General features: G+C 35.6%; 1 protein-coding gene across 1 annotated transcript in view; it reads right to left on the reverse strand.

Annotated features, from left to right (window-relative positions):
* The window catches only part of LOC104161076 (nesprin-1-like), a gene marked incomplete at its 3' end in the record, with an annotated part of 90,647 nt that overhangs the window by 51,259 nt on the left and 21,387 nt on the right, over window positions 1-18,001 (reverse strand). Inside the window, exons 9-15 of the mRNA XM_009699425.1 lie at window positions 12,027-12,134; window positions 11,099-11,236; window positions 9,797-9,961; window positions 6,605-6,717; window positions 5,888-6,056; window positions 2,133-2,229; window positions 391-593 (exon numbers count right to left, since the gene is read on the reverse strand). Coding sequence (XP_009697727.1) covers window positions 391-593; window positions 2,133-2,229; window positions 5,888-6,056; window positions 6,605-6,717; window positions 9,797-9,961; window positions 11,099-11,236; window positions 12,027-12,134 — 993 coding nt within the window. The remainder of the gene's footprint in view (window positions 1-390; window positions 594-2,132; window positions 2,230-5,887; window positions 6,057-6,604; window positions 6,718-9,796; window positions 9,962-11,098; window positions 11,237-12,026; window positions 12,135-18,001) is intronic.

Below are 18,001 nucleotides of genomic sequence, written 5' to 3' on the forward strand. Positions count from 1 at the left end.
AATCTGTCATCTATATGGTAGAAAAATCAGTTGAAAAAATAATTTTCTTTAAGTGTCTTTACATGCAGCACATGCTATAAACAGCATATGACTATGAACTTTGGAGTTAAGAGCTGTATTTGCCTTTCAGTGAATCACGTAACATTCCTATCCATGTTATAACCATGTTATCACAGATGATGCCTTCCTTCATTGCATGTATGTATATGTCTGTGCATGCTATACGTGCAAACATTTAAACACCTATGATGAATGTAGACAGCATGCCAGAAACTGAAAAAAACCCTCTGTCTTGTATGACATTTTGTAAAACAGCCTAAGTTAAGCAAAAACACATCCCATGTTTCATAATTTACAAAATAGCCAGATACATATGTTATTAGTGCATACCTTTTTAGAATGTTCAGGCTGATTCAGCATTTTTTCAGCATCTTCTAGCCAAGCTTGTAGACTTGCCACAGTGCTGCTATATCTGTCCCAATTAGTAATTACTTCTTCCAACATGCTTCTTACACTTCTCACCTCTACTGAGAGGTTTCTCCACTGTGCTGTTGTTTCATTCATGAATTTCATCACATTCTCAACTTCTTCCACTGAGATACATGAAAGAAATTGATTGTTTTGGTTCATTATTATTTCTGTAAATCTTAAATTTATGTTATGCTTATCCATTCTTATCAGGGAATTATATTTTACTGCAAATTCTACTTCAGTAGGCTTTTATATACATATGCTCAGTTCACAGCCCAATTTTAGTGCAAAATTACAACTGAGAAATTAAACCTGTGAATTAAAGACTAAGGAAAGTACATAAAATGAGTGCTGTATTAAAACAGTCATACTGCGTATTCAGTGTGGTGTTCATTTCTAATCTGTCACAAAAGAAATCAAGAGAGAAAGTTTCCTTAAAAAAAGAAGAAAATAATAAGAGATCTATAATGCACAAACACATATTATGTCTGCATTGAAAAGTACTGAATGAAAATCTGATCTTCCTTGCAACGACTTTAAAACTAAGGTGCTGCTAATTTTTGCCATTTAATTTTTAGTATCTTCCTCATGGCAATAAAGGAACAAGTGTGTCCTCATTCCAGAAGAAAAAAAAACAGAGAGAAAAAAAAGGATCCAAGCAAATTCTTAGATTTCATAAAACATGCAGAATAGAGATAATTTACAAAACATTTTTTATATAAGGTGTCCTCTAATTTGCACTGATGTTTCTGAATTCATATAAGTAACTAGCTACCCTTTAGAAAAGAATTTGTTATTGGATTTTTTAAATAGCGTTGAATAAATCTATTCATTTCATTCTTTGTAAAAATAGCTTGCAAAAGATGTTTATTTTGTAAAATTTGAGTGTCACCATCATCAACTTAAATTTCGAAACAAAAAAAGATACCCATTTTTTTTCCACATCTGCTAACCACTTTAGCAGCTGCAGCAATCCTCCACAGACATTACTGTGTTATCTCCTCAGCAGAGATTAAAGTGACCTCATGTCTGTAACTATCTAGGTCAAATCTTGCCCTCATGCATTCCCACTGAACTCAGCAGTGTTCAGGAATTACAGGAGGTAACTGTTGAGTCAGCTACACATTTTTCTCATGTATATCCATACTTCAACTACCATTGGGGTTCCTCTTACAGGTTGTCGCACTGCAATAAATCAGGGGATACTTTTGCTACTACAACAATACTGGTCCCAATTCTGTATTTGTTTTTTTCTAATAAATGAAGGCAAGCCAGAGAGCATTTCCAGGCACCAGAACATGATATTCCCTACTCCTAATTTGGTCTCTGGCACACTTTTGGCCCAAATCAACAACACTGAAACAATCCAGAAGTTCGCATGGACCATGGACTTCTCCCATTAGGAAGCATGAACATGACCACCCTCTTCTGGGGATTAAGAAATCTTAACTCCAGGACAGCAGGCTGCTCTGTACCAGAGGGCTTCATGCTGGAGAATATGTGAAATTGCTACCAGAGGCTGTAGCCTCTCTGGTGAACTGCAGCTGCTGAACAACTCTGCTGCATGGAAGAAACAAATATTAGGAGATCTTTTTAGAGGATACTTATGTCTAAAGAGATTAAAATAGTGTCTCCGTAACAAAAGAAACATAGGCATTTACCTGAGCCATTTGCTTTGGCATACATTTCAGCTGCTCTTTTCAAGATCTGGTAAGTTACTTCATACTGCTCAAAGAACTTACTATTTTCAATAACAGACTGAAAAGAAAAAAAAAAATGACAACAGACAAAATAAAGACAGATATTAAGAATAAGGATAATTTCCATGAAATTACGAGACAGTGATGACAACTTTTAACTTCATTATTCCGCCATTATTTTCATCATTACAAAATAATATTTAAGTTATCATCATTATAAAATAATATATAAATTTCACCTTTTCAAATTAATGGTACAGCAGAGTCTCCCTTTACAAATACATTTTATTTACTTTACATATGGAAAGATTATTTAATATGTTCTTAGTTAGTCTGCTAGTTGCTGACTTGCTGAAACTCACCAGCATATGATACTTTGAATGTGCTGAAACTGAGCAATTAACTTAAAAGTTAATTAATGGAAACTGTTTTACACTGAAATGTAAGTGGAATCATTTTAATAAAAGAGAAAATTTCATCCATATAGGTCACCACAAAAACCAAATCTAGTTAAACTTTAAAAATTTTTCCTGTATTAAGCCTTTGCAGAAAGGCAGGTTTCACTTTAAGAGATGAAAACCATTTGGCTTATCCTTCAGTTTTCCTTTACCTCCTTTGTAATTGGTAAAAATAAGATGAAGGAAACACTACACAAAGAGATGCTGCTTTTCCAAAGTATGATACAGCACCTTTCCTTTGTGAGTGATGTTTTAGCTGTGTAATGTGTTACAGCGCGATGCATAATTTATCTGGAAATATTTTGGTCACAAAGTTATGGTTCTTTTTCATTTATGCCTCTTTATCCCTTACGGAAAATGGCACTGACTTTTTTTTTACATGTCTTTCAGAAATGTTACTTACCTTTAAGTGTGATATATATTTATATGTCTATATTATGCAAATATAATATATCTTCCATTACCACTGTTCAAAAAGGGAGAAAAACCTGCTTTTTTACAGGGCTTTTATATTGCCTTACCTAATGTACTTATCTAGAGTTTTGGAATGGTTTTGTAACTTGCATTACTTCCCATGCCTCCTCAGTTACAGATCTACAAAATCAAGGCAAGTAGACATCTCACATGTGTCTATACAAGCTTTGGAATATCAGAATAGACAAAATGCTATGTGTACTAGTGTGATTTTGGTAAAAACAGGTTTCAATGAGGTCAAAGTTCAATGTACTTTGGAGAGAAGAATTAGATTTTGTGCATTCATCAACCCACATTACATAACACGAAAAACAGTGTTAAAAATTAATCTGCCAGCCGGTATATATCTAAAAATCTTCTATTTTAAAACCTTTTACAGTTGCTATGTCAAATCACCACAGTTATCTAGTATGTAATTTAGAAATGTGCTTATAACCAAGGAAACTAGAAGTCAAGGGCAATCAGAATTTTTCTCTGCTCTACTGTTTGAAAAAATACCTGGCATGTATAAAGAACTACATGCTTTACCATGAATCATGTGGCAAACTCCTGACTTTCACCTTTGCCAAACCCATACAGATAGACATTTTACCCTGAACCAAAACCTGAAAGACTTCATATGAGAAAGTAAAAGACTGTATCAAATGACTTCTATAATACTGATCTCAAGAGCAATTGGAAATAGTTTCCAAAATTAAATATAGACGTTTTACTGATTAATCTGACAAGATCTCTTAAAGAAAATACGTAGCTTTTCCCAGATCCGTCAGCATACAGTGCTAAAAAAAGTGCCAATACAGCAATGCCAAAACACAGTTCCGTGGGTTAAAATCCATGGATAACTGTGCCCAGTATCTCCACTATAGCTGAAACTTTGTACAATATATTCTTCAGGTTGATGGTATACAATTTGTGCTGACCTTTACTTCTGGGATATGACAGACAGGTGAAAAGAAGATGGGATAAAGTAACAACCACCACTTTTATTTTTAAGCCACAGTACATAAATATTTTCCAGGCATATGTTCTATCCAGATCCTAATTATGGATGTTCTTAGAATGCTGACATTGCTCAGTCTGCTTTGGCAGACAAACTCACATTTTTATCTCCTACTTAATATAGTCATGACTATAAGGTACTGACTACAGCTTTCCTACGTAAGACTCCTAATTTACTGGAAGAGTAACACTCGTCTCTCAGTCCTAGAAAATTGCTCCCAGGTAAGCCAAAGCACACAAAGTGTCTTTCCATCACTGGACACCTGGAAGGAGCCAGAAGTCAAGGCTGTTGGGAATGAAACTGAGCTCCATTTATCTTCTTGTCCTGATTTCCTCATTTTGGTGTGATGCAGTTTCATGAATGACGCAAGGAAGCATTTTCTTTCCCCTAACAACCATCTCAGCATTAGTGGTCTGAAGCACAAGAGTAATCGCAAAACAACATACAAATTCACAATGAACTTGATGTTCATTTTAAAGCAAAAAATAAGAAAGTGATATAAAATAATAATGCAAAAGTCAAGCTATCCGCTTCCTCATTATTTTCCTTGTCACCTTTTAGTACTTTTTGTGACAGTCTTACAGAGTATCCAAATGGACTCCTAGCTATTGCACATCACTCCCGCAAACTATGTTATTTTAAATAACCATCTGAATTTTGCAAAGTTTGTCTAAAACAAGGCTTAAGTCCTGAATTTTTATGTGTCACTAACTGCTAAAGTTTAAACATAGAAAGGCAAAAGTGTGAACATGTCTTCAATTCTCACGTTGTAGAGGAACTTTGTTGAATTTGAAGTTCTCTTCCAAAGCAATAAAAACTATCAAGCTGTGAGGGCAGCAATAACTTTCTCTACACAGTGTCTTCGCTCTAAATGGTTCCATAACTGTATGAATTCTTTCCAAACTGAATTTTTCTCAGCAATTTCCCTCATATGGATTACACAGAAGGGGAAAACTGTATTTAGTGCAGTCCTGCTTTTGAAAGAATCCCTCTCACCCTAATGTAGAAGTGCAGCAGTGGTACCATTCTACCAGCCACTTGGCACCACAAGTGTGGATTTAACAAGATACAGCAGCGTAAGACTAAAAGGGAACATACCAATGAGTATTTGTGAGTCAATAGCCTCTGTTTCTTAACATGATATATGAATGATGCAGAGCTGGAGCAATCTCTTTCCAGAACAAAAATATGGGTTTAATATACTAATGCTGAATAGGAGAAGAAAAAACATTCTATAAAAGAATAAAATTATTCCCCTTTCAGTATAGCATATTTAACAAGTACACAGAGGCAGCATAACTTCCTTATTTTTTCTTCATTTGGAAGACTTCAAAAAAAAGTACTGTGGGGGACTGCATGCCAAAAATCTCCTCTATCTCTACACTTCATCTGTGTATAGTCAGCATAAAGTGCATCTATGCAGCTGTAAAAGAAGATGAAATTAAGTTCTTTGGAATTGCTACATAAAGTAAGTAAAAATCTAGGATTTGGAACCTCCAGATATGCTTGGTAAGTTGATGGTCAGACAATTAGCAGCTGGGACATCATTTCTGGTTTTGAAGAGATGGTGCAAAGAAAATAATTTTCATTTTTAGCCCTTTGACTAAATTTCCTCCATGGGGAAGACAGATTCACCTCTGAAAAGATATTCCATAAGAATGCCATCATAAAATTGATGACTGTCAAGTCTAATTTCTGTTTCTGTGCTTTTATTAATTTCTGGCAATCTTAAATATGAATACCTCAAAAGTAATTAGAAGAAGAAGAAGACAACCCCAACTTACAATGTAATTTTGAAGAAGTAGTTCCACTGACTCTCGCCTTCCATATTTGATAATCCATGATTTTAACTTTGATTCTGCAAGGACTAAGAGTGACAGTAGACGGTACTTCAGTTCCAGAAACTCCATCTTCAACAGATGGAGCTCAGATGAGGAGACAACAAAATTAAACCTATAAAATGAATCACACTGTAGTAAAATACAGCAAAATTCATTTCTGCAGGAGACACTGAAAGCTTTAGCTACAGTTCAGATATTTTTCTAATCTTTCACCTAATTCAGAGTCTACAAACATTTAATTATGCATGGTGATCATTCTGATGACTGCTCTTGAATAGCAAATTAATTACATTTCTGTTTAGTCATAGAAATCATCAGTTTATATCTTACTAAGTTTTGCAAAGTCATTTTTCTTTTCTTTTTTCACATGCATCCCAGCTGTTGTTACATAACATTTCGTCCAGGGACAAGTAATAACAGGATCAATGTAAAAAGTATTCCCTTCCAAACCCCATAGATTATTTTGATTCTCATCAATCTTTAAAGCATCAGGCTTTTCAGTGTATTTTTATATATATTCTTGGAGGTTTTTCTTCCCAAATTCTTCATGCTTGCCACTGAGAAACATAATTAGACAGTGATTTCTGCACGAACAGATTAAAAAGCAAGCAGGTTCCCTTTCATTCACAGAGGGTTTTTATTTCAGATTAAAAGCCTTACCTCTCTGCCATATCCTCTAATTGGTCAGGTGGAACCGGCACTCCGTTAACAGCCCTGGCCCCGTGGATCTCATGGAATGCCTTTTTGTGACCAGCTATGTTTTTCAGCAGATCCTGATTTGATTTTCAGAAAGAGAGAGAGATTGGGGGGGGCGGGGGGGTGGAGGGGGGGGGAGAGAGAGAGAGAGAGAAGGCTCACAGTAGGCTCTCCAACTAATAAGCACAATTTTAAGCCTGCACTGATGACTCAATGTAGTTAACTATTTAACCATGCTCTCACATTTGCATGCAAGGTTATGCATACCACAAAAGCATTTACATCAACTTGAACATTTACGTAGGGAACCCCCTTATAAGGTGCTCTGCTAAAGCTGTATCTAACAATCACGGAAGATTTTTAAAACGAAGGATACACTGCAAAGGTTTAACAAAACAAGAACTCTTAACTGCATTAAATAATCCCTGAAATGCAGTCTGCAAATACTCTAATATCACAACAGCATAATCTTGCTAAATTTACTCTTTACATCTTTATAACAGATACTAACCTTTCTTAAGTATAGATTCAAATTTTCAGCAACTAATCTACTCCACTATATATAGGCAGAAGATCAATAGCTCCTTATGTAAGTACATATTCAATATTTAGTGAACTTTTCACTCTCTCCGCATCAAAAAATTTCAGGATCTCTCTCTCTGTATTACACAAACGAATGCAGAATGTGGTACCCGACCTGTATTCCTGTGATAAGAATTCTACCAGCAAAAACCTTACAGCAGAGCACATTTCAACTGTAACTAAGCAACACACTGCTTCAAACGGCTTCCTGGAGATTACATATTAAATGAATGACTGGCATTAGTCTTTGAAGAGATACCGTAGCAATACCACATCAAGTCCGCAGCGGCTGAGGGGACACAGAACAGTGGTATTTTACTGCACACATGCAGGTCCTGGCACAAAGTGCTCAGAAGCCTACTGGCAAAGGAAACCACACAAAGGTCCTCCCTTCTCACCCGAGGGGACAAAACGCAGGCTTGTATATTGATCACAGATGTCTATTTATTCCTATGTGCTGAGGAAGGGTTTCTCCCTCCCAGTGACTGCACAGCAGAAATTAATGGTAATTCAGTGGCTCAGCTCACCAAATGGTCCCACCATCCCGGTCAATCCACCTTATTTTCATTGTTTTCCATTTCAGCCAACACCTTGTTGTGAAGAGAAACGAACTAGGCTTTCTCAGATGCCAGTGATGCACTGATTTTACCAATGCAAAAACTCCAGCAAGGGTATCCTGTGACTAACATACTCTCACATAAAGGAAAGACTTGGAACCAGTATCCCAGCTAGATGCATTTGAGACCTTGCCAGACAAAACATGCCCCTTGCCCCTAACGTGCATCGGTAAGTCAAAATAAAACCCATTAGTTTCATCCAACATCAACTGGAAGCCCATGAAAACTTTTATATAGTGTTCTCATGAAATGAAATCCTGCTCTGCAAAATGACGCTCAACAAGCACAGACATTGTCCTTAATTTTTGGATCTTGGTGGCAATATTGACTAAAATAAACTTAAGTGCTTGCCTGTAGGTTTGTCCAAATAAACTGGTACATTTTGTATTACCTTCAAAATGGCTGTAAGCTGTAAAGTTCACTAAAATAACCCATTGTCAGATGAGACAAAGATACAGAGAAAGTGATGATGTTATCTGAACAAAACCATAACAAACAAACCCTAACAACTTCCTAGAAAACAAGGACTGAAAAAATGCACTAATGCATTTCTGGTACTATCCATGGTATTCATCAATGCAAATCTGAGCGACAAAACAAACTCCAGGAACAGATATAATTATACATGCTTCTCTTGAAGCTTTCCCCATCCCACTCCCATAGGAAAACTCCTCTGGCACAGACTAACCTAAATCAAAGTTTATTTGTTGGCCTAGAAATCCCTCACCACAGCATTTCTGATGCAAAGAAAACACAGTTTAGGACACAGTCTTTTGTGTTTCTCTTGAATGTATCAAAAGGAGTTCTATAGTGTTCACATTATAAGAATAAAAAGTTTTACTTGCTTTTTTTAAACAAATGTCAAATCTTATGGACCTGAAACATTTGATGTTAACAAGAAAGCTAATGAAATTTATCATTACAAGAAACTAGACCTTGAAAGAAAACAGTATCTTTCTCATAGATTGTAATATTATTTTGGTTAAATTTTATCAGCCACTGCTTAAGAAGAGCTAGAGTTAGAAGAGCTGCCACTGTTCTAACAGAGAGTAAGCAGAAGATCCAACTGATCTTCCAGATATAACACCATTGTCTGTCACAGCTTCTCCAAGATGACCATGAAACTTCTAAGCTTTTCATTATATGGCATTACTTCTTAATAAAAACCTCCACCATATCCTAAACACAACACATAACAAAACTACAATCAAGTTTTAAAATAGTAGCAATAGAGAAAAAAAAGCCACATAAAACAATACAGCCTGTCTCAAGTGCAGCCTTTCTCTACACCATCTTTTTCCTTTCTCTATCGTATTTACTGGTTTGGTTTCTTTTATCATCTCACCAACAATTTCTGTCTATACTTTTCTCATATATATTACACAAATGCACAGACAAACCTCACAGTTGTGATTTTAAATGAGAACTTGGACTCAGCAAAGAATAATGGTAAACCTATTTAAATTCATCTGGAGAAGTTCCCTGTTTACCAAAGCAAAGGGGACTTCTCATGCTATTTGTCATCACAGCACTATGAAAATTCACTTCATTTTATTTTTTTCCCCCAGTGCATATCACCTGCACTATCAGCACACTTAGTACATTTGCTCTCTCCTTCCTGTTTCACCTAATAATTTAATATTGGTTAAAGAATGTACCCAACTTGTGAGCTCCCTATGGAATTATACCCAATAGAAGTCCTAGAATAGGGGAACAATTAAAATACTAATATCTGACATCTTTCAGACAGAAGAAGTAGGAACATTCAAAAGCAATTTTGAATATTGCTTGTACGATACACAGATACCACAGTTCAAGTCATCACTAAAAGACACCTAGCTTTAGCTACTATCAAGATGTGTGTCAGAAATACTAATCTTTCTTTGTACAGTATGAATCATGTACAGATTTGTACATAATGGAGTATAACGCACAGAACGAATGCATGTAGATCTACCTTATGTTGTTCAAGCTTCCGGTGTATTGTATTCGCTGTTTCCTCATGAGCTTGCTGAACAGTTACTTCTTCCCTCAGAGCAGCCTCTGCTCTATAGAGCCAAGCACCTATGGTACCCAAAGGTGCAGGAAGAGATTTATCAAGGTGTACGTGCCAATCAAGCAGCTAGGAAATAAAAGTAAGAGGATTGAACTTCTTTCCTTGCTAAATTATACAAACAAGTATCTTGAGAAAAATCAGACTTTATACTGTAAGACCACATAATAAAGTACGTTTGAGGCATAAACTTAGGCAAATTATTTCACATTATTTCTGAAATTATAGCATTCTCACAGGCAACATAATCTCTAAAAGGATTCGTTGATTCATGTATTTCCCTTCCAGACTGGTAATTGAGTTACAGAACTGACGACATGTAAACTGGAACAACTGACAAGCTAAAGATCTGGAATTTCATCCGTTAATAGCCATAGCAATGGATGTGAGACCTTCTTCCACCCAATGTCATTTATTTCATGGTCTTGTATAAAATTTTTTTATCTCTATTTTGAACATATTTTCTATGTGTAAGTGAAAATGGGTCTCAAAGGACTGCAGAGTCAAGTACATAGCAGTAAAATACCATGTCTTATTGGCAATCCCAGTTATGGGAGAGAAAAAATAATGAAAATTAAATCAAAACTCCAGAATATTTTTAAACAGATCCTCTGTTAAATATATAACATTAAAAATCCATTAATATAGATTAAGTGATAATGATTTAATATTTTATTTGGGACAAACAATATAACAAGCAAGTTACTATCACAAATACTAATATTAAGTTATTACTATTGCAATCAGGTCAAAAATAGCATTAAAGCCTCATTTATTGATAAAGTATTCAGTATTACACAGAAATCTTTTTTTAGTTATATTAAAAAATGTTATATTAGAATTTCTCAAATAACTAGCAATTTACATTAAAACACTGCATTTCAAAGGGACATTGTGCATGCTTTTCTTTTTATCAACAATGTTTTGAACTTGGCTATGCGCTATTAACACGCTTTGAAACAAAGGGAAACCTCAAAGTATAGACCTTTTCTTAAAGTTCATATTCTATCTTTGAGCAATATTAAAGATGATAGTGCCGTAAATGTTCTCAAAACAAATGCAAAATATTTCAACAGTGCTAGAAACTTGGTCCATTTTTAGGTTCCTAATGCCTAATAAAATCAATAGCAAACAGGTGTCTAAATGATTTTAAATTCTCATCCCTCATTTAATAAAAAATATACAGCACAATAATTTTCAGCTTACCCTGGAAGAAACTCTGTCCCATGCTTGCTTCACCATAGCTTGATCAAGTGATAATTTACCATCTTTCCTTAATGACTGGGTTACAAGTTCAATCTGTTTCCTTTTTACCTCATATTGTACTCTGAAATGCTTAAATGACTGCACAAAGAGAAAATCAAGTCAATGTCATACAAAGAATTAAATTCTTCAACATTTATGAAGTACTACAACCTATGACAATTTTGCACTCATAGAAGTCTGAAACCTTCCCGAAGAGGAGTAGCAGTAAACTTGTATATTTATGCTAACATGCGTTTTATTAAAGGTTTTAATAGACTGTTAAATCCTTTAGGAAAATATAGGTAGGACATTTGTATTTCCCTTCAGTTATCAGAGATGCCTGAACCCTATATGAATGGAAATAATAATTGATCAGATAAACGAGCAAATGGATTAAATGCTACTTGGGACAGACAGTGGCTGTTTTTAGAGAACAGCCAAGCTTCAGGAGAAAACATAGGCCAAAATGTATATTGCCGATTTAGACATTAACGTTTGAAAAAGGGGTTAAAAATGAAGCTCGAAGCCCTGTCCTCTCCACCTGTCACCTCATCCGGCCTTCAGTCATACCTCCTATCTGAGCTCTATCACGCAAGATCTGGAAGGACTGTGGAGACACATGCTCGCTTCTAACTAGGACAGTCCTTCTTCACACTGCTAGAAAAAGCTCTGTGTTAGGCAAACCATCTGTGCACTGTTCTACGTAGCAAAGCTGGAGCTCACATTATAATTCCTCCATCAATAAAAGGCAAGACAGTTTGTGTCTTTATTTCTTTAAACTACAGTGTACTGATTTGCATATATGCAGATTGTATAAAATACTGCAGTACATGTTACACATAATGACGACAATAATGTCTTATAATACAAAATTTTCCCTCCTGCTTACCTGGTATTTCTCCTGTAAGCTTGTTTCTGCCACCTGTGCTCGGGCTAAGTCTCTTTCAAATTGTTCTGCCCACACTTTCAGGTCTCTCAGCATCAGCCTGTCTTCCTTCTATGATTTAGTACAGCCACACACAAAAAAGACCCATTGCAGCCTATTAGTAGAGGTGTCAGATGTAGTCCAGAAATTAACAGCTCGCTAGCAAGTCAAGCTCATTAGTTGCATGAAAGCCAATGGAACATCAGGGCCCAATTCTCTTATCACTTCTCTTCATACAGTCTAACTGGAACACACTTCCCGAGTGTAAGAGAAGAACTCAGCATCTAGACATGAGCCTTACAGTGGTGAAATCATGACAATTTGGGACACTGCAGTGTCAGAGAGATTACCTGCAGTTCTCATCTGATGTTAAATTAACACAAAGTCCTTTAAATGTACCTCAACAGCTATTTTTAGTCTTCCATATATTTGCAGAGTCAATTTTCAGTAAAAGTTAACTGAGCTGAGACAGGAGAGGATTTCATTTTCTTTTACCACCATTTTATTGCTGAAAAAAAAAAAGTTATTTTCTGAGTGACTTCAGTGCAATCCTTGACATCAAAGCTTCAAGTTTAGAAGTTGGCAAAATATTTTGATAGGGAATGTTTTAACAAGGAAAATTAAAAGAAAGAAAGAAAACCCAATTGTATTAATTTTCTTTTCCTCCCATGCCATTTTATGGCTTTGAAGAACAGCATATTTGTTTTACAGTTTTGCTTTAACACTTCTGTCATGGAACTGTTGCTTTGCAGTGCTGCAAAGTTCTCTGCAGAATTCAGTGACCTGACAGAGAACAGAAAAATACTAAGAGGAAATCTCAGGTCTGTGAGCATGTTATTTGAGAAGGTTAGCAGACGACAGGAAGGTTTTTTGTGCACTGCGTAAGCAGGCGAATCAAGTAGGACACAAGTGTCCATCTCACATTTCCAACCAATGAACCATATGTGCTGGCTGTTAATCAGAAGCTACTCTTTGAAACCAAAGAGGCCATATTACTGTAAAATTTGTCAGAAACAGATCTATTACAGTGAACCAATGCAACAAATCATACGAGTTAATCACCTAAAATGACTGATTAAGCTTCAGGCACTACATGAGAGAAGAAAAACTGGACCATGTGATAAAAAAGAACAGCCACTGACTGTATTTAAAAAACAAAGTACTTTCTTTTAAGAAAAGATCCTAACCTGGGAAAGGAGCAAATTATGGTTCCATTCTTTGAAAGCTGCCTCAAATATGTAAAATATTACTTCCCTTAATAATTTTAAAAGCATAGAGCTATTGCTTCATTTCAGCTGAGGAAAGGACAGGATCCTCAGATAGGAAAGCAACCCTTCTCTGATGTATTCCTACTCATTCTCTTACTGATCCTCTACGCAAAACACTGTTAGTTGGTTGGACAGAATTTGCACAACAGATTGTGCAAATCTCACAGGTATTACATCTGTTAACTCCCTAGGTAAATTCTTAGCTGGGTAGTTGCAGCGAGGTTAACATGATATTAGAGCAGCTGTGCTGGAACAAAGTTCACTAGAGCTCATGCTCCTGTCTTCTGACACTTGCCAAAAGCTGGTACCTAAGAAACAGTATAGGACATGTATGACACTTCCCTGCTCCAGCTATTGGTAATGCTGGGACTTCCTTGACTGCACATAGTGTCCCAAGAAGCCAAAACTCCTAGTGCTTCCAAATTCTCAAATCATTTAAATATAGAGAAGGAGAATAAAATTCCTACTCTCCTGGTCTGATAGTTGGCTCTGTGTGTGTAAAAATAACATCAAGATTCTTTAAGATAAACAGCAAAGCCAGGACTGCTACCCTCTGAGAAGAATACAAGAAGAGAGAGCTAACTGAAACTTTAAGTAAGATATTCTGGAAGTCAGGAAGAGAGTAAGTGTGTCACAATGTTGTGTATATTACTTTTAGTTCACACCATAAATTCAGTTTTGTAAAACACTGGGTTTTTTTCCTCTATGGCTCATGTTCTTATTGCTGAGAAGCACCTTCTTAAGTTAAGTCTTTGCAAGAACATCTGTGTGGCTGCAACTATTCATACAGCAATGTGAGCAAAATAGGTATTTAGCAAGGTTCCTGTCAACATAGCTTAAAAATTTAAGAATGACTAAAACTGGGTCTGACCAAATCTTTTTGAAATAGAGTATCGCCAGGATCAAGAATACATCTATGGTACCTGAAGATAAAGAACACAGGAACAGCCGCACCTGTCTTAAATAACATACCATTTCTCGGACATTAAGTGAAAAGATAAAGTTAGCAGGTGGCATTGAGTCTTTTGTGAATTTTATTTTTTACAATTTAGTTAGGCAACTTTTTGTTTACTTTGTTTAACTGCAGAAAATGTAGATGTTTCAGTAATCGCATAACTGAATGCTGTTAAAGACACTGTGCAACAATGCATGATAAGCATTTTATTTATTCATTCATACATTTTCATGGTTTTCCATTTCAGTGCATCATTTATCACCTGCAAACTTGGTTCTGTGGTCCTTGGTTGATACAAAAGCATTTTAAAGCCTCAGCTTGGGTAATCAACATCATAGAAAATATTCACTTTCTTAACACCAAGGTACCTGTCACCAACATCCCCCAGGTTTAATAAGTTATCGTTCTTAAAACAAGACTTTTATTAGTGCCTAGTGGTGCTTATTCTTAGTAAAAAAATACCAAAAGGATATTCTTACAGATATGTAAACTACTTTCTAAAGCCTGCACATCTGAAGTAGCACACAGATCAGAACATAAACCATCAAAGAAAAGTTATCTAGGATAATTATAACTGTTTGTGCTTTCCCCAGCATGAGGATCATTGACCTCTGATCACATTTATTTCAGTTTATCTAAGCCACTATGACTTATTCAGCATGCTACTTCCAAACAGCATTTTAAAGTATTAATTTATTCTGACAGCATTCTATGAACATTCACTGATTTGCAGAGGTGAACAGAACTGGAGCATTCAACTGCCAAAGAACATCAAAGAAGGTAATTAAAGTGTTTAGGAGTTTCAATATGATAAAGGGCTACAATTTAAATTTACAAAGAAAGCTTTCAGCCCAAATTCAAAGTCAAAACGTTATTTTATTAACTGATATACCAGAGTTAATTTGAAAATTACATAATACAGAATACTCTAGTGTTTGAAGAGCTAAAAATATACATCTATGTTTCATGAGAAACTTAACTATGGACTGGAAAAGGAGTACTTAGTTGGGTTCTCTAATATGTAATTAAAAACCAAGTGAACTGTTCAAATTCTCAGGCACAAGCAGGATAGAATTTTCAAATATGAACTTTTAAATATAAAAAAATTGTCACCTGTTTTTCAGGGATATTGAACTATCGTATTGCCTATATGCTGAGAAAATCTAGCCCCTTTAAAAATACTTATACATTAATTCAATTAATTATGCTATTCCTTTTGAAAACTCTGGCTTATAGGTGTTAGTGTATGTGTATGTGTTACTGAAACACGGTCACTAAACAACAGTATCACAGATGCATGGTGAATGCTGAGCCAAGCATCGTCTTCAGGGATGACCTATTAATGCCTATCTGTAAAAGTAGACAGTAAATCACTGGAAGAGCTCAGAAAGTTATTTTTGCAGCTGCTGCTCAGGAAATTCCTCTTACTTTGAGGAATTCTGATGGCATAAAGATGTTGGAGGTGACAGGATTATCTTCTGAATTACTTGCTCATCAGAGCACAAGAAAAGAAAGACTTTACATCAGAAACATTTTGAAGGAGTGTGCTTCCTCTATAGTTAAATTTATAGCAAGATAAAGAAATTGACAGAGCTTTTACCGCTTCAATCTCTAGCTTAAGCAACAATGCACTGGGGCTATGTAAGGCTATGAATGTACAACAAGGTCCCATTAAAGCTGCTCAAACATGAATGGATTAAGATGGTAATAATTCTCCTATCAGTACGGATCTTCACTTCAACACATATTACTAGTTAGATACACATAATGAGATGAACCCTTGATCATACTTACTTGAAAATAACCTATTGCTTATATATTAAAAAAAACCAAACAAACAAAACCAAAAAAACAGCAACACCACACACAAAAATGAATGTGGAACCAAGGTAATTAATTGGATCAGGACAAACTATAAACCCTATTGACTGACTGCAGTGACACCTGTTATTTGTTTCATAATACATTCACTTCTGCAGTCTTCCGATTTCACTTCTGAATGTTCATTTGAAATACTCCATGTTAGATTTCTGAACTCTCAGTTAATACTAGAAAATTACGAGCATCTAAATGTCCAAGATCATTAAAAAAGTATATTTTTTAAAAATCAATTTATGTGAAAAAAGGAGCAGGGCACATCATGCAGTTACACATGAGTGCTCTCTCCTTCCAACCCACAGTCCACATACATCACTTACACAATCATATGTACAATCTAGTATCTACTCTATAATGTATGTCTAAAGACATACAAAAATATCCATCTAAAATGAGATTAGATGAGTAGAAACATCAATCTATAATCTATTTTTTCATGTTTATATCTATACTTAAGAAAACCAAAAGCACAGTCTGAGATCTATTATAGGAAAGTTGACTTGCTTTTCTATAATATTTCTGTGAAATTATTTGCAAAATTAAGCATTAGGTGGTTAGGATCAGCTCACGTAAGAAAGCAGACTTAGACTCATTATGTTCATCTATTTGCTTTTTTGAAAAAATTAACATAAGACTAGCGAACCAATGTACATAAAACCACCCAAAATCTAAGGTCAAATAAGTGCAGGATAAAAACAGGTAACAAGCATGAAAGGTCCAATTCAAGCAATTGTTCTGGAGCATATTACCCTTACCTTAAATTTCATAAAAGAAATGACAAAAGTTGGGATTGCTTGAAGTTCCTAGCAATATGAAACAAATGGGAAAACAAGAAGAAGAAGGAAAAAAAAAAGAAGCAAAAAAAAATAAAGCGAAGCAGGCAGAAAGTAGAGAGAACATCAAAAGAGCCACATGTATAAGAATACAAGATGTACTTAAAATATTATCAAGTTCATGTGTCTGTATCATATACTAGAGAAGCAGTTTTCATATTAGATCTGATTTACAGATTACTAGTCACTACATGATTTATTTTATCTGGAAAAATAGTTACTTACCTTAGAGTAACTGTGTTTCTTTGAGATATGTTGACTACACAAGTTCACAGATGTATATAGCTGGTCCATGCAGGAGATATTAGATCCCTTTTAGTTCTGGAAATGCACAGGCAACTAGCTGTTCCCTCTGACCACAAATAAGGGATATACTTCAATCATTACTCCACTTCTGCTAAGGCAAATTCCTTACAAACTGAGCATTGAATCAGGAGGGAAGATGAACAGGAATTTGTGTGGTCAACACATCTTGAGGAAACACAGTGGCAACTGAGCTGGCTGGAGGGCAGGGGGAGAGAGTTAGAAATGCTTCCCCCTCCACCATCAAAAACCACCCAGACACACTTCATTCTGAAGTAGGATTCTTTGAACTAAATGTAGGCATCTGCAACTGAGATAGATAGTCACTCTTTCAGTTCTTTCTGACAGATAGGAAAAAAACTTCCATCTAGCATCTACTGCCCAACTGATCTCATTCTACAGCAGGCACTTAACACAGGTCAGATGGAATACACCCTAAAAGGGCTTAATTTTGGAAAACAAGAAATGAAGAGTACCCCAGGAGTTTAAGGGATAAGAGTCTTCCAAGGTTCTCTTTCCCAGGTACCTGAATTCTACCATTCTGTGATACATATTTCCTTATACTAGACTTCAGAGGGAAGACAGAAAGGCTAAGAATAGGGGGATGATACCGGTCACAAAAACATGAAGCATGTCTAGATTTCTTTTTAATCAACTGCCAACATTTTATCTATCATTACCTAAGGGAAGGATTCATCTGAG

Source organism: Cariama cristata, unplaced genomic scaffold (genome assembly GCF_000690535.1).
Source record: "Cariama cristata isolate BGI_N322 unplaced genomic scaffold, ASM69053v1 scaffold6880, whole genome shotgun sequence".
Classification (NCBI taxonomy): domain Eukaryota; kingdom Metazoa; phylum Chordata; class Aves; order Cariamiformes; family Cariamidae; genus Cariama; species Cariama cristata.